This window comes from Phyllobates terribilis, unplaced genomic scaffold (assembly GCF_046119375.1).
Source record: "Phyllobates terribilis strain yellow unplaced genomic scaffold, ASM4611937v1 Scaffold_12__6_contigs__length_324123572, whole genome shotgun sequence".
In the NCBI taxonomy this organism is placed as follows: domain Eukaryota; kingdom Metazoa; phylum Chordata; class Amphibia; order Anura; family Dendrobatidae; genus Phyllobates; species Phyllobates terribilis.
This window is the reverse complement of record NW_027362772.1, coordinates 273,737,288-273,764,018: the sequence shown is the minus strand read 5'-3', so window position 1 is coordinate 273,764,018 and position 26,731 is coordinate 273,737,288. Positions and strand designations below refer to the sequence as shown.

The 26,731-nt window shown below is 41.3% G+C and overlaps 1 protein-coding gene across 4 annotated transcripts in view; it reads left to right on the top strand.

Annotated features, from left to right (window-relative positions):
- The window catches only part of DRD2 (dopamine receptor D2), a 497,224-nt gene that overhangs the window by 418,234 nt on the left and 52,259 nt on the right, over window positions 1-26,731 (top strand). For all 4 annotated transcript variants that reach the window (XM_073656997.1, XM_073656995.1, XM_073656996.1 and 1 more), the window contains 3 exons: window positions 8,628-8,764; window positions 19,310-19,491; window positions 21,059-21,145. In XM_073656997.1, coding sequence (XP_073513098.1) covers window positions 8,628-8,764; window positions 19,310-19,491; window positions 21,059-21,145 — 406 coding nt within the window. The remainder of the gene's footprint in view (window positions 1-8,627; window positions 8,765-19,309; window positions 19,492-21,058; window positions 21,146-26,731) is intronic.

Here is a 26,731-nt window from a genome sequence, read left to right as displayed (position 1 = left end):
GAGGTCTGTATAGATGGATTAATAGAACAAGTCCCACACACAGCTAGAAGCCCAATATTTTTTCAGAGCTAGATGCAGAAAAAAATATATTCAGTTTGCAACCTGATGGAGGTCTGTATAGATGGATTAATAGAACAAGTCCCACACACAGCTAGAAGCCCAATATTTTTTCAGAGGTAGATGCAGAAAAAAATATATTCAGTTTGCAACCTGATGGAGGTCTGTATAGATGGATTAATACAACAAGTCCCACACACAGCTAGAAGCCTAATATTTTTTCAGAGCTAGATGCAGAAAAAAATTATATTCAATTTGCAACCTGATGGAGGTCAGTATAGATGGACTAATAGAATGATGCTATGCCCAAAAGATTTTACTTCACTAGGTGCAGTAAAAAAATTGGTATTCTATATACAGGTGGTATATCTTGCAGCACAAATAGGCTACTCCACTGACTAACACACTCTGCAATAGGCCAAAAAGGATTAGCTTTGCTAGATTCAGCCAAATGCTGTGAAAAAAACTTGCACAGCACTGGCACAGACCTGCCTGGCAAAAACTGATAGGAACTGATGTAACCTAGTCCTGAAAAGGACTCCAATTACAATTAGTCTTTACTCCCACAATCTATCTATTTAAGAGCACAGACCTGCCTGATAAAAGTCGTAGGAAATGGTGTAACCTAGTCCTTAAAAGGACTGCAATCACAACTATTCCCTACTCCCAAGCTATCTGTAGATTTGTGCGAAAATTGGCTTGAAATTAACAAGGTATAGCACACACAGCAACAGCGGTGCCGTCTAACACGCAGCTGCAGCAGTGAGCAAATGGTGGCGACAGGGAAAATGGCTTGGTCTTATAGGGCAAGGACATGTGACATACACTGCCAATGACACATGCCCTTGCTTGTGTGAAAAAAAGCACTTCGCTCCGTGTGTGCGCTGCTGATAGGCTGAGAGATTGCACCTCCCCACTGCAAATGCGGGAAAGAGAAAAAAAAATGGAGATCTTCATTGTTCCTGCAGAGATCCATCCCCTGCCCCTCCCCCCACCCCGCTGTACACTCAAACTGCGTATTAACATTAATTTTCATCATTACTGAGAAAAAATCCAGTTATGATTTTGGTGCACGAACAGTTATCGAACATAACCTCGAACAGCCGAATTTTTCTCAAATTGTTCGTGTTCGCCGAACGGCTCGAACACCACCCAAAACAGCTCGAATTTGAGATTGGCGAACAGTTCGAGTAGAACAATGCTCATCTCTAGTAAGGACAGATTCAGTGAGCACATTCTCAGGGCATTAGCTGATTCAAACATCAAGGGCGGCTATAGCTGTAAATCCATTTGCTTATTATTGTGTACATTTTATTTTGTGCTTCCAAAACAGCTTTAAATAATCAAGGCATGAAGCCCACAAAAACGCTGATGGTTTTCTGTGGATTCTGGTACCAAAATACTCACAGCTGGTCCTTTAAATTCTGCAGTAAATGTACCCTCTATGGACACCTACTGGAGATTGCTTAATCGGATTGAGATGTTGCATATTTTCTCAGGTATTGGCTAGGTAGCAGTTATTTGGTGATAACTGGTTCTTTAATCACTTCTAGACTACCCATTGACTCTAAACATCCAGGCAGTCCACACTTTACTCTGTAGTGATGTTCTAAAATGTCACTGCAGAGTAAGAAACTTGTAGAAGATTGTGCAGCTGTGGGGGTTGGGAGAGGCCAATCAGACACAGCCGAACTCTCCACAGAGAAGATAAACATAGTTGTAACGGGTCTGGGAGGCGGAACCTCTGAGCAACTATACAAGGGGGCGGTCCTTGTAAGGAAGCGGGTGGCTCCCAGGGAAGACGGGCAGGTAGTCACGGCAAGAGACAGGGACAGTCTCTGGGTAGAAGGGCAGGTAGTCACGGCAAGTGACAGGGACAGTCTCTGGGTAGAAGGGCAGTTAGTCACGGCAAGTGACAGGGACAGTCTCTGGGTAGAAGGGCAGGTAGTCACGGCAAGTGACAGGGACAGTCTCTGGGTAGACTAGCAGACAGGTAGCAGGTGGACGCTCCCAGGTGAGCGGGCAAGAGTCTCTGGACGGGCAGGTGGTCACAGCAAGTGACGGCAGAGCCTCCAGGTAGGCTAGCAGGCAGGTAGAAGGTGAGCGCTTCCAGGTGAGCAGGCAAGAGTCTCTGGACTGGCAGGTGGTCACGGCAAGTGACGGCAGAGCCTCCAGGTAGGCTAGCAGGCAGGTAGCAGGTGAGCGCTCCCAGGTGAGCGGGCAGGCTGGTCCATAGACAGACTGACAGGTGTCGGAAGGCAGACCGTCGGACCGCAGGCTTGCAAGCAGGTAAGCGGATATCAGGCAGGTATCAAGCAGGAATCTGGCAGGTGACTGGCAGGTAACAGGCAGGAATCTGGCAGGTGACTGGCAGGTAACAAGCAGGAATCTGGCAGGTGACTGGCTGGTAACTGGTAACGGGACCTGAGGGCTGAAGCAGAGTGAAGGCTTTGCAACAACATTGCTCGGGCACCTCCATTTTGGAGGAGGTGCCTTATATATGGTGAGGTCCTCTGGCCATTGGCCGGGGACTCCTTAGGACGGCGCGCGCGGCCTCTTTAAGAGAGGGGGAGCGCGCGCGCGTGCGCCCTAAGCACAGTGGCCGGGAAGCAGCGCGCGCTGCCAGCAGAGCGGGAGGAGGACGCCGGGCACGGAGCAGAAAGGTGAGGGGAACAGCGTCCATGCCTAGCAGGAGGCAGAGACGCCGACGATACAATGGTTTATTATCATGTTTGCTTTCTTGATTACTGTGTACACAAAGGTGATCAAATGCTGTGCATATAGATTAGGAAGCACTGACAGTGCTTCCTCCTCCGGAATCAGTGAACATGGGGGGGAGCAGGAGCTGCTGGGTTTAAGGAAACAAAGTGTGTAAAATAATTAAAAAATAAAATAAAAAATAAAAAAGCAAGAAAATATAGCAAAGAAAAACCTAAAAAATAAAATACTACAAGTCCAAAATGCACTTCACAAGCACCCGCCCCCATTGAAAAAAATATGTTCAATGTATAGAAATAATTTCTTTAGAAAGGGAAACACAATTTAAAATGTTTAGTGGTCCTTTGTGGTTGTGAAAAAATAGATGCGCTTTTCCTAATTTACACAAAGGGGTCCTGGAAACCGCAAGTGGACAGGAGACATCCTGGAAGCCGCAGGCAGGCACATAGAGTTAAACTGAAAGTATTAAATGGGTCCTAGAAGCCGCAAACAGACAGGAGACAACCTGGAAGCCGCAGGCAGACACATAAAGGCTAACTGAAAGTCTTAAAGGGGTTCTGGAAACTGTATGCGGACAGGAAATGTTCTGGAAGCCACAGTGAGACATGCAGTGACAAACTGAAAATCTTAAAGGGGTCCTGGAAGCCGCAAGTGGACGAGAAACAGAAAAAAACTGACTGACACATCAAAAACAAGATATAGGTGTGTACAGGTGCTTACTAGGAGCAGCTACCTCCATATACAAATAAAAAACAAAGCAGCACACTGCAATGCTAAGTATGTGAACATGAAATATAAGAAATTTGAATAGCATTACTGCTGTAGAAAATAGAAATAATGAGAAATCTTAACGCATAAATTGGCCAATTCATGTGTACCTGGTAGTCATGTTAAGACGTTTCTCATCATATTAGGAACCTGCCTGACGAGAAACGCCTTAACGTGGCTACCAGGTACACATGAATTGGCCAATTTATGCGCTAAGATTTCTCATTATTTCTATTTTCTAGAGAAGTAATGCTATTCAAATCTTGACTTCCCACACACATGCAGACTTATGTCTCTTAGAGAGGAGTTCAGACATATATTTCATGTTTGCATACTTAACGTTGTACTGTGCTACTTTGTTTTTTGCTAGTGGACAAGAGACATCCTGGAAGCTGCAGGCGGACACAGATGCAAGCTAAAAGTCTTAAAAGGGTCATGGAGACGTCCGACAGGTCGAATATTCCTACAAATAGCATTTTCTTAATCCGTCCCTTTAATTTTAATTCCAGTACTGTTATCAGATTTGTAAAGATTCCACCCTATTACGAAGAAAATATTTATAACGTGGACGGTATGTGCCGCATGAGTTAATGCTCTTTAAGAACATTGATTTCCTGCTTTCAGGCGCACAGATGTGATTTCCCTGGTGGAACGCCTAATACTGTGGAAATGTCACACATAAAGGATTATGCCTGCTGCTTTATGAATTATCATAACTAAGTTAAATATAATATGTTCTATATGAAAGCAGTAAATGGAGGGACCTTTATGGACAGGGCATGTTTGAAATAAAAAGCAAAATCAACCTCCGCAAGGTCTGCAGCCACCAACATCTCAGATATCTTTTGGCATATGGGCTTCTGGGCTTTTAAGGTTCGTGCCGTCATAAAACATGGTTACTAAGTATTACGAAAAGAAAGAGAGGCCTTTAAATATAACTGTTTTTAGTTATTTCAAGAATTTATCTTGCCATCTTTTTTAACAAGGTCAAATGAAAAAGAAATTGATGTTACAATATAGTTGGTAAGTGGCAGTCCGATGATGATGTTTATACTATGTATCATATAGAATCCATTATACAGACTACTATTTTCCAGTCAAAAGAAATAGAATTAAAGGGAATCTGTCAGCAGGTTTTTTTTTTGCTATGTAATCTGACAGCAGCATGATGTAGGGACAGAAATCCTGATTCCAATGATGCATCACTTAGCTCACTCTGTGTACCAGTTGTGACGAATAAATAGAAAGGGAGGGGACACGAGCTCACCATAAGTGAATGGAGTCCAATATGCAAGGAACCACATTCTGACTACATATAAGTAAATGGAGGAAAAGGAGAGGATGTTACAGTGTCTGGTTAAAAAATTCCAAGTTTATTCGATCATTCTAAAATACTATTCCAAAAAAAAACAGGTGGGAGGACAAAAAACAAAAAAAGCAACGCGTTTCGAACGCAGTCTGGCATTCTTTGTCAGTGATAGAATCAATATTTTCTCTGCTGCAGATCTAGCAGAGCTTTAGCAGTACCACATCACTGATTGGCAGCTTTCTGGGCACACTGTATGTGATGGGGGCGTGGTTGGACCAGGAGCCATGAGAAACCTAGTTCTATAGTGATAATCTCCTGCTAATAAAGCAATGATTTTATTGAAACAGCAAAACACAGCCGGGTAAATGACACATCACTGGAATCAGAATCTCGGACGCTACATCATGATGCTCTCAGATTGCATGGCAAAAACCTGCTGACAAATTCTCTTTTAAAGGGTTGTCCATTACTTTTATATTGATGACCTATCCATAGGATAAAGTCATCAGTATAAGAGAAGTGGAAGTCTAACAACGGTCATCGCCACAATTGAGCAGAGTCAGAGCACCACACCTCTGTTTAGTGGCCACTGCCTGGTAATGAGGATATAAGAAATATAACAGTTGATCAGCCGGAGTGCCAGGTACCGGACCTTCACCAATCTCAAATTGATGACTTATTCTATAGTAGGTCATCAATGTAAAAGTAATGGACATCCTCTTTAAAGTCTCATGCCAGCTTTTACATTTATTAGCATGAGCAGCAGAGGATACAAAGTCAAACCTGGTTTTATATCGAAAGAAAAAGTGGTCATTTTTGCTTGATTTTTTTTCTCAGCTACTTATCCAAAAAATACTAATTGCCACATTTTTCTAGACACTTAACCAAAATTAACTATAAAGATTATAGGTGATACATGCCACAAATTGCACTACTTCAAGGCCTGTAATTGCCTAGAAAAGACTTGTAAAACACTATAAGATCTACTAAGACTGTATCAAACCTCTTTCAAAGCTCTTTAACACAAATACAGCCTTAGTAATGTAACCAAGAGCACATTTATTAAAATAGCAAACTGCAGATAGTTTTTTTAATTAAACAATGGTTAAAAAATGATCCCTTGTAGTTATTCTCTGAAGAACACTAACTGAACCTGATGATGTTGCTGTCAGAGGTAACATCATCCTATTGTGACTAATACGTGTTATGTGCCAAATATTTAATAATACTTTTAACCTTATACCAACTAATACTCTTGCAAAGGAGACCAATTGTGACCTGCATTTGGTAGCACTATTGCCTGGATGGATAGTGCATTCGTGGTGGTGTTGCTTCTACTGCTGCTAGCAGCACCCATTTTCTTTGTTGTAGTATAGGGTATTTTTCTTTCACACTACTCTATCCATTGTAATTGCCACTTTTTTCATTATCATGAAATAGCTGTTATCGGTGTCGGCGGTGGCCACTGTCCGGAAGTTTTTATTTGCTGAGCTGCTCCATCTACTAGTAATGGCCGCCACAGGGTACTGCACATCCTCCTCCTATTCAAATCAATATTAGGCGAATGTGTTGTACTCTGCGGCAGCCACTAGAAGTAGATGGAGCAGCTCGGCAAGTGAGTACTTTTGGCTGGCTGCTACCACCGCCAGCGCCGATAACAGCTGATTGGCAGGGGTGCCGATAGTCTGACCCCAGTCGATCGGACATTGATGACCTATCCCAAAGATAGGTCATCAATGTGAAAGTAGTGTACAACCTTTTTAAATGTCTACATTTTTTAAACATCTGTTTGCTTTTTTTTGCAAAATTCCACCCCCAAAAAAGGATCTAATCAGAAATGCTAGTTAGGCACACATCCAAAAAGCCGGCACCTACAACAGGGCACTGTATCAATATGATGAGTACAGATGTAAAAACTGACTAGTGATGTGAAAAAAAATAGTTTGCGACACTTTTCACAGTTGCAGTTAAATGTCTGTATTTTTGGGAAATTTATTTTGTAATTTTTAAAAAACATTATTCCCCCCCTTCACAAAAAGTATTGCACAAGAAATGCAAAAATTTAGTTCAGTCAGTTGTGACTATCAAGCACACTGTCTGCGACTGACACTGAGTTCAGATTTTTTTTCTTCTATAAAAAATATTGTGCAGTCTTGCTGCTGCCTTCTAGTGCATTATGAATGAAGAATACAAAATCATGTAATTGTAATTCAAATGCAGAAGCACATGAATCATGCTAAGTCTGTCTACTACACTCATCTTCTTCACCACTGCATTTGCACAACACATTATTGTCTGAAGTATTTGTCCAATATTTTAGGACTTTCTCTTCCTATCTCTAGTCCTAGTCCTCTCACTATTCTAAATCACTCTGAAGAGGTTGCTGCATTTGCTGCCTCGACTTTAATACAGACTCTGATAGTCACTCTTGTTTTGCTGCACCATTCTTGTGATATAATATGGGGAAATCCACACTGAGGTCATGTGAACCTTCTGTGGCCAATACAATTTTCTGCAATATCTAAAAAGTTAGCAACTTTTTTTTTTCAAATTAAAAATTGGTCAAATTCCCCAGGACCTGCACATTTCATAAAATTCAACTCAAATTCAATTTGAATTGACTGGATTTGCTCATCTCTATTGCCAACTCTAAAGAGTGAGGTTGGCTCTTGGTTTCCATCTTCTTGAAGATTATTGTAGCCAATCTTTCTCCAGTCTATACTTCTTGTGTTACATATGAACCTAAAGTCCACCATACAGTTTAAACTGTCATCTAAAGCCACTGATATTGAGAGTTTCAAATGACACTCTCATGTGTATGGCGGAGCCTGCCAATTGGTTCTAGGGGGAGATATGAATTGGACATATCTGATTTTGAGCTTCTGATTGCTTTTTTCTCCCAGAGGTAAGCCACTGGCAGAGATGTCTGTTAGGGTTTTCTCCCAGACGAAAGCCACCATCAGAGATGTCTGTTAGGGTTTTCTCCCAGAGGTAAGCCACCGGCAGAGATGTCTGTTAGGGTTTTCTCCCAGAGGTAAGCCACCGGCAGAGATGTCTGTTAGGGTTTTCTCCCAGAGGTAAGCCACCGGCAGAGATGTCTGTTAGGGTTTTCTCCCAGAGAACACAGGAGTGGTCGGACGAGTGAGAGCTCCTGTGTATGGCAGAGTCGGCTGAGATGGCTGTCAGCTGAACAATTGGCTGGAGCATCATTCAGCCAACAGCCATCAATGTGTATGGTCGCCTTAAGAAAAAATTATTATTTATCAGTGTGCAAAGTAGCTCTCCTCCAGAAGGGAGACCAGTATCTCATAACAGTTCAACCATGGAAAAGAGATCCACATCTGTTTCAATGCAAAACAGGGTATTAGTTGGCTGAATAAGATGTATTTGATGCAGCTCTAATTAGAAGAGACCCAGCTGCTTATGGAAACTTATTTGCAGGCTATGCTACATGAGGAGGCAAAGAGCAAGAAGCCCAAAACTGCAGTCTACAGAAAGGTGCATCTTACTTTTGCAGAAGGATGAGATATTTGTCTTCTTTCTAAAGGAGAGATAATTTACATTCCATGGAGCTTTGCTCATAAATAAGTTTTGCAGCCTAAGCTTGACCTATTCAATAAAAATGATACGATGCAAAACTAATGCAATGGACAAAAAGTTATTGGAAAATTGTGATGTTATATTTATCAATAAAAATTAATAGAAAAGTTAAAAAGTGCCCTGCAAATGTTTTCTTGATTGTAGACTACATATCTATAATGTGTGCTTGTTTCAGGTATACAGCAGTGGCAATGCCGATGCTCTACAACACACGCTACAGTTCCAAGCGCAGAGTGACTGTCATGATTGCCATAGTTTGGGTTTTGTCCTTCGCAATCTCTTGTCCACTTCTCTTTGGACTAAATAACACTGGTGAGTATAAAAAAAATGAAAATGAATGTTTTGACTGTTCTTTTTTGTGTGGAAATAATTTAGATGCTAGTGCCAAGCAAACAGAGAGGGAGGAAGAGAGGTGATTGTCAGGGAACTTAAAGGGGTTTTGCATTCAAAGACATTTAATATCTATTGACTGGATAGGTGATAAATGTTGGGTTCATCAGGGCTGGATTGCTGCCAATCCCACCGATCTCTAGTTCTTGGCAGTTTTTGTTCCTTCTAGTGGACATTTATACATGTTTGGCTGAAATCCACCATAAAAGGATGAATTAAAAGAATTGTCCATTGCTAACTTATAGATGACTTACTGTATCCTTAGTATTAGATAATAGTGTACAGTACTGAACAATATAATCTATACTTAGGTCAACGATATATCGCCAATATTGGTGGAGGTCCCACACAAATGCCATCCCTACCGATGAGTTGTTATTAACTCTGATGGTGGCTTAATGGAACTTCATAGCTCCAGACACTATGTAGTGGCCACTCCTGGGCGCTGTAGCTAGGATCCAATCGAAGTGAATGGAAGAAGAGCTGAAATACTCATGAATGGCCACTACACAGTGTATGGTGATGTGGTATTTTGGCTCTGTACACTGTTTACATCACAGCTGGTTGGTGAGTTGTCACGCAAGGTGAGGGAAAGACTAAGTGCAACACGAAGGGAAGAATGGGAGGAAGCCCAAACACTAAGGAAAGGGGGAGTGGAGAGCCCTTGGCAGATCTAATATCACCCTGCCTACCCTACCGTCCCTATATAGGTTCCACACCAATCGCTGAGTAGGACCCTAAGCCCTGTATATCCCTAGAGCTTGGCCCTAGATAGGGAGGGGGAAGGGTGAGCACTGGTCAGGCCCCACTACAAACTAAAGACAACAAGGAAGACAAACAAAGGGGATTAACTTAGCTTGAGCAGACACCAGAGGAGTAACGCCAACAGTCGTCCAAGGGCACCAGAGAAGACGCTAGCCGACTGCTAGTGCTCCAAGCCTCTACATAGAAGGATCACAGGCAATTACCTGGAGAAAACAGAGGGTTTTTAACTCCCATGCAAGGGTTTGTCAATCAGCAGCTGGAGGGAGGTTGCCACTGGGTCTTAAAGGAAGAAGAATTAAGAATGTGTCTGCAATGCCAAGCGCAGTGACCTTCTACAGCCAGATCCAGAGCGACTGTCTATTACACCTGACACACCCGTGACATGGGGTCCTGAGTTTCAGAGCACCACTGATCTGATACTGATTATCTATCCTAAGGATAGGTCATCAATATGTCAGTTCTGGACAACCCCTTTATGTTCTTCTAATATAGTAACAAACTATTATTTGAGTGACCAATGTGCCTGTTACCATCACTATTATCTGGTGTTACACTTCTTATCAAATGTATAGAATTGGAAACAAGTGCAAATTTTGTTGTAAAACAAAAATTGCATAAAGTAATCTAGGCAAGGTTTTCACCATTTAAATCCTTCCTTTTGAATGTTTGATAATGGAAAACAAGTTGTAAACATTGAATTATGATTATCGTAAAGTCCAAATATTCTCACATCTATCGATGTTCTGTAAATGGCAAGGTGAATAGATCCTGTACCCAGTGATGTAGTTAGGCTTTCCTTCACCTGGGGAAAATATTTTAATGTACTACCCTTACTTACAGTTCTAAATACCCCCGCCCAGTCAAAGTGACTTGCTGAATTTTGGGGTGGAAAATAGGAAAAAATGTTTTTTTAAATAAAATGGTGTGCCTTATAATCCATTTTACCTGGTGAGCAGTGGTGGTGGAGCGGCTGCAGCAGGAGTAGGGCAATGCTGCGGGCCTCGTCCTCTCAAAAGGGTTGCTGATTCAGGAGGATTTGGGAGGTGGCAGCGGCGGGAGTGGGGCGATGCTGCGGGCTCCATCCTCAGAAGAACTCGGCCGTGAGCGGAGGTTCCCTCTCCCATACATAATGATGCAGATTGAGAGAGACGAGATCTCGTCTCCCGAGATCTCAATTTACACATGCACCGCCTCTGATGGCTATTTTCCTGAAGCTCACCGCAAGGCTATGTACAGGAGAGGGGACCTCCGCTCACTGCCGACTTCCCGCAGCATTGCCCCACTCTTGCCTCATCCGCCGCAAACCTCGTGAATCTGAGACCCCGCTGCACTGACGCCACCCCCCAGGATAAAATACTGTACCTCCGCATTTTAAGATGCATCCCGTTTTTTCTCCCAAACTTGGGGGGGAGGGAACGCGTCTTATAATCCGAAAAATACGGTAAGTCAATTCCTCTATAAATGTTCTTCAGTTAAATTATCCTCTTTCTGGGTTGACGTTAAAACCCACATTGGAGGTAAAAAGCGTATGTATCTTAAAGTGGATATCCGGGACTTTGTGAAAAGCAAAAAATGTGTTGTGCCTGGCGTCATTCAACGCCGGCACAGAGCTGTCACAGACCACTCCTGCTGGGGATTCAGCTGCCTCTGCTGACATCATGTCGACAAAGTGGCGGCTTCTTTTCTGCTCCGCTCTGTTGACAGGTCGACACTTAAACGTCATTCTGATTGACAGCCAGATTCCCGCTGCCTAACTGGGACTGTCAATCAGAATGACATCAGAAACCATGACCTGTCGACAGAGAAGGGTGGAAAAGAAGCCTCCGCTCTGTCGACGTCAGCAGAGGCAGCTGAATCCCTGGCAGGAGCCGCTATGTAATGGCGATGAATGGTGCCGGACACAACAGACAGGTAAGTAGCCACCCTTATCCAACTGATGAAGAAATAAAAAAATAACACCAAGGTCACATACTATCCAATTTTATACAAAGTATCAGTGCTGGATTACTTTGGCAATTAGATAGTGAGTAGTATTTAAATTTAAAATTTTTGTTGTTTTTCTGTTTTCTCCAGAAGTTGAGACCCCTCTTTTATTTGATCATCTACTCAACTCTGCTCTATAGAGTAGGACATTACACTTTTAGATGTTTTTGCTTGACATGTTTTTTTATGCGACTGAACAGTGACTTGACAGAGCATAAGGAAATCTATCACCTTGAAGCATCATAAATAGATGACAGTCCTATGTCAAAGGAAGGAAGACAGGTAATGCTGCATATATATAAGCCATAAACCTTTTTAGTATTCAACCTAGATATCAACAAATCCAAAACTTCCCTGCTGCAAAAATGGCAAAATACATTGCATGCTAAAAGTGACCGATGCCATAGTCCCAAAAAAATACACTAGGGAGTTTAATAGAAAATAAAGTATATACAGTGCATGTGTATATATATGGTGTGGGGGTGCTTTGCTGGTGACACTGTATATATATACAGTATATATACAGTACAGACCAAAAGTTTGGACACACCCTCTCATTTAAAGATTTTTCTGTATTTTCATAACTATGAAAATTGTACATTCACACTGAAGGCATCAAAACTATGAATTAACACATGTGGAATTATATACTTAACAAAAAAGTGTGAAACAACTGAAAATATGTCTTATATTCTAGGTTCTTCAAAGTAGCCACCTTTTGCTTTGATGACTGCTTTGCACACTCTTGGCATTCACTTGATGAGCTTCAAGAGGTAGTCACCGGAAATGGTCTTCCAACAATCTTGAAGTAGTTCCCAGAAATGCTTAGCACTTGTTGGCCCTTTTGCCTTCACTCTGCGGTCCAGCTCACCCCAAACCATCTCGATTGGGTTCTGGTCTGGTGACTGTGGAGGCCAGGTCATCTGGCGTAGCACCCCATCACTCTCATTCTTGGTCAAATAGCCCTTACACAGCCTGGAGGTGTGTTTGGGGTCATAGTCCTGTTAAAAAATAAATGATGGTCCAACTAAACGCAAATGGAATAGCATGCCGCTGCAAGATGTGGTAGCCATGCTGGTTCAGTATGCCTTCAATTTTGAATAAATCCCCAACATTGTCACCAGCAAAGCGCCCCCACACCATCACACCTCCTCCTCTATGCTTCATGGTGGGAACCAGGCATGCAGAGTCCATCTTTTCACCTTTTCTGCGTCGCACAAAGACACGGTGGTTGGAATCAAAGATCTCAAATTTGGACTCATCAGACCAAAGCACAGATTTCCACTGGTCTAATGTCCATTCCTTGTGTTCTTTAGCCAAAACAAGTTTCTTCTGCTTGTTGCCTGTCCTTAGCGGTGGTTTCCTAGCTGCTATTTTACCATGAAGGCCTGCTGCACAAAGTCTCCTCTTAACAATTGTTGTAGAGATGTGTCTGCTGCTAGAACTCTGTGTGGCATTGACCTGGTCTCTAATCTGAGCTGCTGTTAACCTGCGATTTCTGAGGCTGGTGACTCGGATAAACTTATCCTCAGAAGCAGAGGTGACTCTTGGTGTTCTTTTCCTGTGGCGGTCCTCATGTGAGCCAGTTTCTTTGTAGCGCTTGATGGTTTTTACAACTGCACTTGGAGACACTTTCAAAGTTTGCCCAATTTTTCGGACTGACTGACCTTCATTTCTTAAAGTAATGATGGCCACTTGTTTTTCTTTACTTAGCTGCTTTTTTCTTGCCATAAAACAAATTCTAACAGTCTATTCAGTAGGACTATCAGCTGTGTATCCACCAGACTTCTGCACAACACAACTGATGGTCCCAACCCCATTTATAAGGCAAGAAATCCCACTTATTAAACCTGACAGGGCACACCTGTGAAGTTAAAACCATTTCCGGTGACTACCTCTTGAAGCTCATCAAGAGAATGCCAAGAGTGTGCAAAGCAGTCATCAAAGCAAAAGGTGGCTACTTTGAAGAACCTAGAATATAAGACATATTTTCAGTTGTCTCACACTTTTTTGTTTAGTATATAATTCCACATGTGTTAATTCATAGTTTTGATGCCTTCAGTGTGAATGTACAATTTTCATAGTCATGAAAATACAGAAAAATCTTTAAATGAGAAGTTGTGTCCAAACTTTTGGTCTGTACTGTATGTGTGTGTATTCTATTTATATAGAATACAGTGAATGGATAAATATATTTTTGAAGAAAAATATTTCACTTTTTTTCAAATGGCATTGGCAACATATTACCAGCAGAATAGCTGCCTGAGTGATAATAAAGACAAGTAATTATAAATCCTCAGGGCTGTTACTATTATCTATTTTTATAAAATGATAGACTTTTTTTTGTTCCCACAAGCAAAATGTCAAAATGGATTTATCGACAAAGCAATCCAGATTAAATATTGAGGACAAACGAAACAGTCAGAGAATTTTAGACGAATATATGTTGTTTTGGAAGAAGTAAAGGTTTTAAATTGAGAGAGCTTGGACATAACGCAGGAATATACCAATTAATAGCAGGCGGATGCAGTAAATCCAGCACAATTTTCTTGCACACTAAGGCTACATTCCCACTATGAGCTTTTGGTGAGTTTTTGATGTTGCAGATTTTCTGCATCCATTAAGTAAAATAAGTTACTTGCATTTTTCCAAAAATAAAAAAGAGAAAAAAACTCACCAAAAACTTATCATGGGAACATAGCCTTGATGCACACTTGAATGAAGCTCCGCTATCTTTCCTTACACACCAGGTGGACAAAGTGCTACAGAGAATAATTTGGAAGGGACCTTGGTCTATTTTTTCTTGAAATTTGCAGAGGTCTCCAGTAGAGATGAGGAACATGATTCAGGACGAATTTAATTCTTGTGGAATTTTTTTACAATCTGACAAAACCGAACAATTTGCAATTAAATTTCTGTGAATTGCCTAAAAAGACTGCCCATTGTACACATTGAAGATTATATTAGTGAGAGAAGGAGTAATATAATAATATATATATAATAATAATAATAACATAATATATATATAATAATATAATATCATAATATTACACAGAATAATAATATTAATATATAATAATATTACACAGAATTAAAATAATAGATTCCCTGCAGTAAGTAAAAAATAAATAGCAAAAATATATAGGGTATATAGCTGACATGCTTTTGATAAAAAAAAACGTAAAAGCCATTTCACCATGACAAGGTGTACCCAATCAGAATGGTCCCTAACTTGAGTATTTCACCTCACTATGTGCCAGCAGGCCTCAAAATATATGGGGGCAGAGAAGCACCTGGCCTGATTGTTTTACACCTGTCTGCGGAAAACTAAATAAACAAGATGTACAGTCCAAAGGAGGGGAGGGGTGGCACACCCATAATGCCTTTCAGCTTTCAAATCACATGGTATAGCACAGCCAATATAAAGGCATACTATTCTAGCCTGTATAAAAGCAGAGGCAGGGAATACAGCAGTCATTGTGTGGTGGATCTGGATAGTGAGAAGATGTCAAAGCTTAGCCATAGAGATAAGGAGAAAAATACATAAAACACTGAATAAACTATACAGACAATGAGTGTAGCAGCACAGCAGTAATAATCAGTTACCCAACTGTTTACTCATAGTCATATATCATTAGCTGAATAGCCCAAATCTTAATACTATGGTGGGAGTGGGAGCAATTCCTTCCCACAAGCACCAAATTAACCCAACTAATAGCAAACATTATATGAAAGGAGGCACCGGAGTTATGATGGCTAAAATATACATATTTTATTATTAGATACAAAAAATTTCATATAGACAACAAACACTAGCAGCTGATGGCAACAAAAGTGCAGCCAATTCCTCTACAACCCAAAAAGACAGTACCCTAGTAAGAAGTAACGTAATGGGCTGCAGAAAATAGAACTGTAAAGTGCAGCACAGGTAGGGCATATGAACAATCACCATCATATAACAAGTGCCGGTATAAGTATATTTGGAGAGTCCATCAACAATTTACATATAAACAGGCTGGTTAATCCTATGATGATCTTACCGATAGTAAATGGCTGTGGGCCGTGGGTGGAAGAGGCAGCACAAGGAGCGCAGTGGTAGACCCCGATGCGTGCTTCGCTGCATGCACAGCCGTTTTCTCAGGGGGCAGTAGTGAACAGTAATGAGAGGACCTTATTCAAGCCCCCAGGGCGGGTCACGTGATCACGTGATCAAAGGAAGGTGGCGTGTCTGTCTCCTTCTCCCGAATGCTCAGAGTCGGCGCATGCACTGTCAACCCAGGCGCCGAGCACCCACCCAGGCCGTCAAGACGCACCGCGCATGTGCGGGCACCCGGCACTAAAAGTGCCCAAGCGCCCGAGCACCTGCAGGTGTCACGGAGACGACCGGTGCACGCCTGGCCACCAGAGGAGGCGGCGCATGCGCACCGCACCGGAGGAGGTTAAAGATTAGTGTAGCAGAAACGACCAATTACTGGTCAATGGACATAGTACTGAATACAAACGGGAACATAAAACACAGATGGTGAGTGCATATACTTAATTAGAAAGGTAATGACAATATAGTAATTTCAGCAAAATACATAAAACATGATTCAATATATAAATAGTATTCATCTTCAGGTGTCCGGGCAGAAATGCCCGCAGATGACTCAGTCCATAACACACCCACAATGTAGAATAGAGGAGACGAGCGGAAAAAGGGAAAACCTCTCGGTCCAGACGAAACTAAACAAAATTATTAAAAAGACACAATTAATAAAAAATATATAAAACATGAAAAGATAATAGAAAATCACCGCACAAAAGAGGAGGCGGGGACGTGGAAATGACATGCATGAATAGTCAATAGACAGCATTAAAGGAACAGGGAAAATGAGAGTGACTCGTTGAGGCCCCCTGGTGCCAAAGTACCTAGCGTCACAATCCATTTGGCCTCAACTTGAGCCAGAACCTTTTTAACGTTACCACCCGAGCACCCATACGGATCATATCGATCCCACGGACCTTAAAGCAGCTGGGGTCACATTTATGAGCGATCCTAAAATGTCTAGGGATCGTCTTAAGCTCAGTAATGTCGGCCGCTGTCCTGGCCGCGCCAATGTCCCGCACATGCTCATGCACACGTACCCTCAATTCGCGTAAGACCAATATAGACCAATTGGCAATCACAAGTAGCATAGTAAATCACATTACTCGTGCCACAAGAAATGTAATGTCTAATGTCAAGTGGTTTGGTACCATCGGAGGAAGTGAACGTGTTGCAGCGCAGGACATTGGCGCAGGCAAGATAGCGGCCGCACGGAAATGATCCCAGAACAGGTCCGTGGGATCCAAAGGGGTTTGATCAAACTGCAGCATAATGGCTAGAAACCAACATGTCCTTTAGGTTTCTGGCTTGCCTCAAAGTCATAAGGGGGTGATCCCCAAGGGCTGGTCCCAGGGAGGCATCAGTTGTCAAAATGTCCCAATATTTAGTCATGATCTTCCTCATGTTTTATATTCATGATTAAACATTGAAATGAGTTGTTTTTTTCTTGTTACAATATAACAAGCTATTCCGTGGGGTGTGCCTAGCTCTGTCGCAGCCGCGTTTGACACACCTTTTACTATATCCACGTTGTTGGAATCTACTTTTTAAATCGATGGCCTGATGCTCGAATTTCGCATCGGAGGAGCAGATCCGCCTCGCCCTCAAGAATTGCCCGACCGGGACGGCCCTAATAGTGGTGGGATGGTGTGCAGTTCCTGCATGAATTAGGGCATTGACCGACGTAGGTTTTCTATAGACGTCAGTCTGGACTAGACCGGCACCATCCACCTCCAGACTGACGTCCAAGAAATCAATTCTTTTGGTGTTGTAGGTATACGTCAGTCTAATGCCCCATGCATTGGAATTGAATGGTACCATGAATTCCTCAAGCTGCTGAACTGAACCACGCCAAAAAAATGAAACATCATCAATATAACGGAAAAAGCACAGCACATGGTCAGCAGCCCTGTGCCCTCACCACCAAAATTCAAAAATGTCCTCATCTCTAGTCTCCAATTATCATACTGTTATGGCGGAAATACTCCACACTGCTTTCCAGATCCCATCGTTTATTGCTAAAATACAATTGGAGAGACTAGGTGAACTTTCACACTGAGGAGTCAGTTTACATTCTCCCCATGGAGGTCTGTGAAGAAGAAGGCAAAGACAAATAAAATGCACTGCAAATTTCAAGTAAGTGTTTTATCTCACCGCTGTGCTGGATTTACCGCATTACTGCATAACATCCTTGTATAGCATCAGTGCTAGTAAAGTGAACTATTTTATCTATACTTTAAACAAAATACCAATTTCTTGATTTTTTTTAAGGCTTTTATAGGGGGCCTCCTCTAAAATTATCATATGCCCTCATGTATTTTCCGATTAAGACAACTTATTTTAAAGTGTAGACTTAGGTTTGACACTTTAGCGCTACAAAAATGTTCAAAAATATTTTTTGGTAAAATAAAAGTGTACTTACTGTTATATAAGATTATATGTTAAAAGTAGGAGGCTCCTTCTGGTATAATGTCTCCTATCTTCAGCACCCTCTCACAGCATGCAGTCTCACAGACACAGAAAGAGAAAAATCTGCAGCTGCATCTCCCTCCTCCCTCTTTCTCCTTTATCCAGTATTGACTGTATTGGGATGTAATTTTGAAGGTTTAGGAGATTTTCTAACATTTACAAAGACTGGAAGATGTAGAAGATACATAATCTCTAAATGACAATCTTCTATACTTTCTCATGTACTAAAAATATTTATAATTAAAAAATAATAACAAAAGGTATTCTTTAAGTACTAGCTATTGAAAATGCAATTAGACTGTCATGTTTAATATTAAAATAGTTGTCTAAGGTTTTTATATTGATATATTATCCTTAGAAGGGGTATAAATATCAGATCGGTGGAGTGGGCAATACTTGGCACCTCCTATGGATCAGCTGTGTGCTGTTCCCTTAACAGCCAGTTTTACACAGTGTATAGAACCCGGAAATAATAAATCCAGACACTGTGTTGTGACCATTCTCAGGTTTTACGCCAAAGCTCCTATTGAAGTGAATTGGAGTTGAACTGCAGTACTTGAGAATGGCCACTACACAATGTGTGGAGCTGTGCTGTTCTGCCTCTGTACACTGTGTATGTCTTTGAGCCAAGGGGGTAGCTCACACCTGATTCGTGGTTATGTCAAGTTTCGACCCCCCCCCACAGATCTGATAAGGGTGGGGAACCTCAGGCCAATGGGCTGTTTACGGCCCTCAATGACCTTTTATCTGTCCTCGGGGCAGGTTCCTGGAGCCTTCAGTTGCTTGGACTGCCAGTTGTATTTTGACTGTTGCCAGTCCTTTCATTTCTTTATTGTCCTGTGAGCACAAGCACTCAGTGCTCACTACTGAACTCTGGGGCTCATGCAATGAAAGATTACATCCTGACACCAATGCCAGAGTCAGGATGTACTTTGTGGGTGGAGTTAGTGCACTCTTTGTACGGCCCCCAAAGGATGGTATAAATATCCAAATTGCCCTTGGCAGGAAAAAGGTTCCCCAACCCTGACTTAGCTTAAGGAAAGGACGTCAATTTTTAAGTCATGGACAACCTTTTTAATTGAATTGCCACTATTTAAAAAAATAAGGGTGTGTAGGGGACCATTTGTAAAGAATGATCCTGTTCTAATCTTTTTTTGTTCCAGCTTCTAATGAGTGCCTCATTGAAAACCCTGCATTTGTCATCTACTCCTCTGTTGTATCCTTCTATGTCCCCTTTATTGTCACACTCCTGGTGTATGTCCAGATTTATATAGTTCTACGAAAAAGAAGGAAAAGGGTGAACACTAAGCGCAACAGCCGTGGTGTGGATGCAGAGAACCACAAGGTAAGTTATATCTATACTTCTAGATGTTAAAATAGAAAAAAGCCCAACTAACATTATAGCAAACTATAATCTAGAACTGTATTCAAGTCTTCAGACCTCAACCACAGGACAATAAAACTTTCACACTCCTTATCTATGAACTACTCCAATATTTACGGCCACAACTGTTTCTCCCTCTCCTATAGTGATAGCTCTGCTTCACATCACTTGTCTCATCTATTGCATTATTTTTGCGCCCTATTGTGTATCCAAAGGGTAACATTTCTCCCTGCGGAGAGTGACATGTTAAGCATGTCACTGTGAGTAGACTTTTAAAGCCACAATGCTCCTCTGGGAAATATACAAATTGTCTCTTCAGAGAGGAAGAGGACTAGAACTCTAGTGCCACCTACAGGAAGTAGAAATCCTAAAAGTCAATAGTGACCCTTTTATTAGCCTTATCACATGATTTAGGATATAAGCCGGAACCAGAAGCTCGCCCTGTTTGTTGTGTATAAATATGTGACCATCTTTTCAGTTAGCCATTAAAAGGTATCAAACTCTGAGGACTCTCAAATCTTAATATTTTTCCATCTACTGGCTATCACTGTACAGAGATATATATTTTTCAAACACTTCAGTCATCTTAGAACAAATTATGTGGATTACAGACATTTTTACATATGGAAGTAATGGTTTGGCTGTATAGGTGCTTTTTTTTCCGTATAGTGAGTTATATTTTTCAATAGTGTTATTTTTTGATATTTTTGATGTATATTCTTTAATCAGAACAAGAACATTTTTTTTTTAGCAATTTAAAAAAAATTCCTTGAAAGCAGCAGTAGGAAAATGTTTCTTATGGAATACATTTATTTAGCACCATTTTGGTTTCATCTTGTGTCATTTTAAAAATGAATATGCAAATCATATGTCTTTTTTATTTATTATTATTGTATTTTTCATGTAAAACATACAGTTCTTATGGTGAGAAATTTTTTTGCCATACTTACTTTTCAACAATTTTTTTTAACTTATTTTCAACTTTAATTTTATTCTCACTGAAGTATTTTAACTTGCAAGAGCTCAATCACTCCAGTGATACACTGCAATACTTTAGTAGTGCAATGTTATTGTGATCATCAATGTAAAAATAAACCCCCCCAAAACACATTAGATAGCTGTCAATTGTTCCACCATCAGCTTTTGCTGACTGCTTCGACTGATCCTGTGATCTCTATGTGAGAGCCTCTTCCAGACCAATAGTGCCACCAGGGCTATAAGCATTAATATACAGATCTATATCTTGGACCTTATATCCAATATGTACATAGAATTAGGAATCAAAATATGTTTGCAAAAAGTGTTAAAAACTGTCATAACTTTGGGGGGGTGATATTGAGAGAGCTGCATTAATTCTTTGAATGCCTCATAGATACACCCACAGCATAATTAAATATACATTTTACTTTTTTTTTTTAATCTTTAGATTAATAACAGACATTTAGTCGAAATATTCTTCATGATACACGCTGTCAGGACCGCTAGCTGTTGTTCTTTTCCTATTAAGCATGTGCGCTTTGTTCTGTAGGACAAATGTACTCATCCAGAAGATGTGAAGCTGTGCGCTGTCTTTGTTAAGTCCAACGGGAGCTTCCCAGCTAATAAAAAGAAAGTGGTAAGTATAATAAGAACGAACTATGCTTAGAATGATGTCTTATCAAAAAAGGATCAATTACTCTACTGCAGCGGAGAATTCAACCGCGGGATATTAGAAGAATCATGGAGAAAAATGGTAGCACTGCGCTTTAGAGGGATAATTAATATATATTTAATCCTTTGGTGATGCAGGCATTTTTTTTTCTCTTCTCTCCTTCCAAGTGTCACAAATATATACATATATACATATCATATATAAGTACATATTGTATATAATATATATTTAAGTTAAGTATGTTAAATATTATTGGCTCCATTCATTTTACCATATAATGAACTAAAAAACAGGAATGATGCATTTAAAAAAAGAAAGGAAATAATAATAATAATAATAATAATAATAATAATAATAATAATAATAAAAGAAATTCTGGTGTATTTTTCTTTTGTTTCATTTTTAGGGTGTTTACTTTCCTGTAAAAATGTTCTGATAATGTTTGTAAAATGTAAAATGAAGGGAAAAATACAATACTTCACCACTCATCTCTTCAGCCACTCACGCAGTTCCTTGTGCCCTGTATGGTCCTCCTCGCTTCTTTTTCCTACCACTGCTGAATCCCTGTGCCTGTTCATGCTAAACAAGGACTACCGACCGTGACCAGGCCCCACACGTCCCGGTGCACGATGTGACGTCTCGACGTTGCTACCTTATGACTTGCGAGGCTTAGTTCTAACCTAGAGTGCGCATCATTATTGTCATCAAGACTAGAGATGATCAGACAAATTTTGAAATCGCCTGCTCATGCAGATGTTCCTGAGAAATTTGAGTTGCAGAAAAGTTATTCTCCATGAATTTCATGTCTTTTAATATTCATTGGGGTCACTCGAGACCCCAAAGCATAATAAATGTAATATCCTTATGTTACACGCACGCCGCCTAAGTTCAGATATGGGCGAGACCGGTTACATGAATTCGTTGGAGTCCTGGGGGAAACGTTACTCAGGGCGACCATAGGCTGCAGCTTCTCTCAGACACATGACAGATTCAGTTGCTGACCAGACACATTTGACAAGAGTCCTCATAAACGGTAGAACAGTAACATTTAATGAGGCACGGCCAGTGCAATGTAAATGTCTCTTTGAGCAACAGGCTCCAGTAATAAAGTACAATCTCCTTTACAGCACAGCAGTACACAGTCTATTATCCTATAGCACAGTACAGCACAGTTTTTATGCATACACAACCACAGGCTTTTCCTTCACAAGGACTCAATAGTACACATCATTCTTTATCCTGCATGGAGATGGAAGGGGGGAGGGTTTGATGAGGAAGATGATCTCTGTGACACAATTCCTTCCAGTCCTTATCTTCCTGCCCGATGATTGACTTCCTGAACTAACAGTGCAGGGTATCTGACCTGTGTTGAGCTTCACCTTGGACTTGAATGCTGTTCTCTTTCCTACACTTCTGTGAGATACAGATCACACACACCATTTCTCCCTTTGGCTGCAGCCAGAATAGTAAACAACTTCCCTACAATCCCCCTGGGGCTCTGCAAAAACACTCCCCTTCTCCTGTGACTGTGTTAACCCCTCTAGTTGTTGGATGCTTCTAGAGCACAACACTTCCTGTCTCATGTGCTTGTCTTACTTCTAATAGTTGCTGAATGCTTTTAAAGAAACAGCACTACTTCTGCATGACACACTCTTCCCTCCTATTTGAATGTCGTCCTCGACATTCGTCTTAATTGGTCAATCTGACCAATTCTGAGACAGTGGTGAAAGTTGAGTAACTTTATATACAAATTGGCATAACATTTATAAACATTTATAATAACCTATTCTACAACCTTTTTCTTGTAGTACTCCTGTAAGAAATACACAATTAACACAATCAGCGTCTCTTCAGCTGGAGCTTTTCGTATGTCTTCAACCATCTCTCTCTCTCTCACTAGGCCTTAACAGTTCTTTGTTTCTACAAAGTCTTTTAAGGAAAATCAAAGCATGAAAACAAGTCTTTCCACCAGGCAACATCTTTCATAGTGCCTCTCGGTGGTGAATACCACTCAAGTGGTCTTACCTGGTCCACAGGCAGAGATACCTGTTTCCAGCCAACAGTACTTGGCACTTGACTCCATTCACCAAGTGTCTCGTATGTCAGCATCACGGGCCTCCTCACTTCTAGAGTTGACATCCTCCTGGTGGGTTGTTCCTCAGATACCACGGGTTCTTCGGTCACAGGAGTTTCTTCCGCCACACTCATTTTACGTGCTTCCTCAGATGCTCTTTGACCTGCCTCTGTAAGTTCCTGTACTTCTCCTGAGTCACTTGTTTCTGCATGGTCAGGTAATTCCGCTTCTCGTAAGTGTCGATCGGTCTCTTCAGGGACCGGTGTTTGATCATCAGATCTGAATTGAACTTCATCTGTAGTCCTTGGTACGAACTCTGGAGCCTCAGGACTTAATTCACTCTCCTGAAGATAGTACATACCTTTCCTTGCCGGTCCGAGAAATATAATGGTGTGCTCTTCTCAATCGGATATTCAAGGTCACTATCCACCTCCTGAGCTTCAGTCTGTGGTAGTTCCTTAGTCGATCTCTGACGATGTCGGTCTACATCTAGGAAGTCTTGTTGTGGTGGGAGATAATCACAGGGTAGTAGTAAATTCCGATTCTGTCCACTTGTATTTCCACATCCATTGCTGCCAGTGAGTTTTCTTTATGGCTGGTCCCCTTAAACTGGTGTAGCAGAGATGAGTTGAGGTGCTTTGCTGCTTTGTTTTTCCAGACACTTCTCCTCTTCTCCTTCTACACGCTAATTCTCACTCAGGATTCCCCGTACGGGCCACCAATGTTACACGCACACCGCCTAAGTTCAGGTAGTGGCGAGACCGGTTACATGAATTCGTTGGAATCCTGGGGGAATCGTTATTCCGGGGACCATAGGCTGCAGCTTCTCTTAGGCACAGGACAGATTCAATTGCTGACCAGACACATTTGACAAGAGTCCTCATAAATGGTAGAACAGTAACATTTAATGAGGCATGGTCAGTGCGATTTAATTTTCTCGTTTGTGCAACAGGCTCCAGTAATTACAATACAATCTCCTTTTCAGCACAGCAGTACACAGTCTATTATCCTGTAGCACAGTACAGCACAGTTTTAATGCATACAGAACCACAGGCTTTTCCTTTACAAGGACTCAATAGTACACAGCATTCTTTATCCTGCATGGCGATGGAGAGGGGAGGGTTTCATGAGGGAGATGATCTCTGTGACACAATTCCTTCTAGTCCTTATCTTCCTGCCTGATGATAGACTTCCTGAACTAACAGTGCAGGGTATCTGACCTGTGTTGAGCTTCACCCTGGACTTGAATCCTGTTCTCTTTCCTGCAATTCTGTGAGATACAGATCACACGCATCATTTCTCCCTTTGGCGGCAGCCAGAATAGTAAACAGTAGGAGAGGCCTGGGGATTTCAGGGTGAGCGGCAAGGATAAGAAGATGCATTTTGCTGAATCCTCGTGGAAGCAAATTAGAAAACTGCATTTTGGCAAAGACGGATTTTTGCAAAATTAGAGTGGAATTGTATTCCACATGAATTTATTTGCTCATGTCCAGCCATGTCCAGCCATTGTGACCTTATGATGCGCATGCAGAGCAGTGTCCTAAGCCTAGTCATGGCCAGATGTTCCAGCCTAGTATAAATTGGCCCAAGGTTTCAGCATGCGCAGTGATTAGAAGAAACACCAAGAACCTATGGGGGACAGCGAGGGTGGCCCGAAGGGATGAGTGGTCAGGTGAATATTAGTTGATATTTATTTTTTTCTTTTAACCTTTGCTCGCCCTCTATGATTCAGCCAAATTGCAGCTATTTTGCTAATTTGGTGTACAGCGAATAACAAAAAGTCTGTTTTCTGGAGAATAAAGAATTTTAAATATTCAAGTAGAATAAATTCGCACATCTTTAATAATTACTTCCCATCTTACCACCCCACCCCATTCCTAACCTCCTATATACATGACTGAGCATGAGACATTAAACTTTTAGAGCAGTTACTCTTGGGTAAAAGCTGTATAGCACAGCCAGAACATATACTGTGTGGTTGCTGAGCCATCTCCATACAGTAAAAGTGCAGGAAGAACGTTACCTCCAAGACAGTAATTTACTTTTAAAACTGGATAGCTTTATAATTTCACATCAAGAATAGCAAATTACATTACAACAAAATAAATCCTTGGCCGTATGACCACTACCTACAGGTCACATTTAATATCCTTTATAATAACAAATCTTTGAGCCTAGCGTTAAGCACTTTAAGGGCGCAGCTAGACGGCCATATAAATCGGAAAGCAGTGCATGGACTGGCCGGCGGCTCTCCCTACCCAGGCATGGAAGCTTCATATATTTCTATGCAGCTGTCATGCTTGGCTTGGTAGAGCCACCGGCCAGTCCGGCACTGCTTTGCAATCTCGTTCTGATTTATACTTCCGTCCATGCCCTATGTAAAGCACAATCCCTGTAATAATGACTTCCACACAGGCTACTAGTGTTATGATCTGCTACAAGCACTAAGGAAAGACAGGAGATCTGTCCCTACAAAAGAACTAAACTGGATCCCTACGATGTAACGGGGGACCTGATCCTGCGATCAGACCCGCTAAAGTCCTCGGCTAGTCTGTACGAAGACCTATAGATGCAAGGGAGGGATCCCTACAAGAACTAGGGACTGGGATAAAGTTGGACACCTCCTAGCAGAAATTGTAGCAGTCAAAGACAAACACACAACAAAGAACATAGAGGTCCGAAGACCTAGCAAAACTAACAGAGAACAGTAACAGAGCACCAAGCTAGCTCAAGAGTAGTAATACAATGAAGTCCAGCAAGGCCAGGAGGGCGGAGCCGGATTAATTAGGCAAAAATGGTCATGTGACCAGCAAACTAGAAAAAACCTAACAGGAGAGTTCTAACAAGTAGTGCTTGTTTTCCAGGCAGGGAGCATAGTCTTGACTTATCAAAATTAGTAATTTAATAATAAGTAATTTAATTTACTTATAAGAACATATAATATAATAATATAACATATAATATAACATAACATACAGCACAGACCAAAAGTTTGGACACCCCTTCTCATTTAAAGATTTAAAGGTGACCCCAAACACACCTCCAGGCTGTGTATGGGCTATTTGACCAAGAAGGAGAGTGATGGGGTGCTACGGCAGATGACATGGGCTCCACAGTCACCAGACCTGAACCCAATCGAGAGGGTTTGGGGTGAGCTGGACCGCAGAGTGAAGGCAAAAGGGTCAACAAGTGCTAAGCATCTCTGGGAACTCCTTCAAGATTGTTGGAAGATCATTTCCGGTGACTACCTCTTGAAGTTCATCAAGAGAATGCCAAGAATGTGCAAAGTAGTGATCAAAGCAAAAGGTGGCTACTTTGAAGAACCTAGAATATAAGACATATTTTCAGTTGTTTCACACTTTTTAAGTATATAATTCCACATGTGTTAATTCATAGTTTTGATGCCTTCAGTGTGAATGTACAATTTTCATAGTCATGAAAATACAGAAAAATTGTTAAATGAGAAGGTGCGTCCA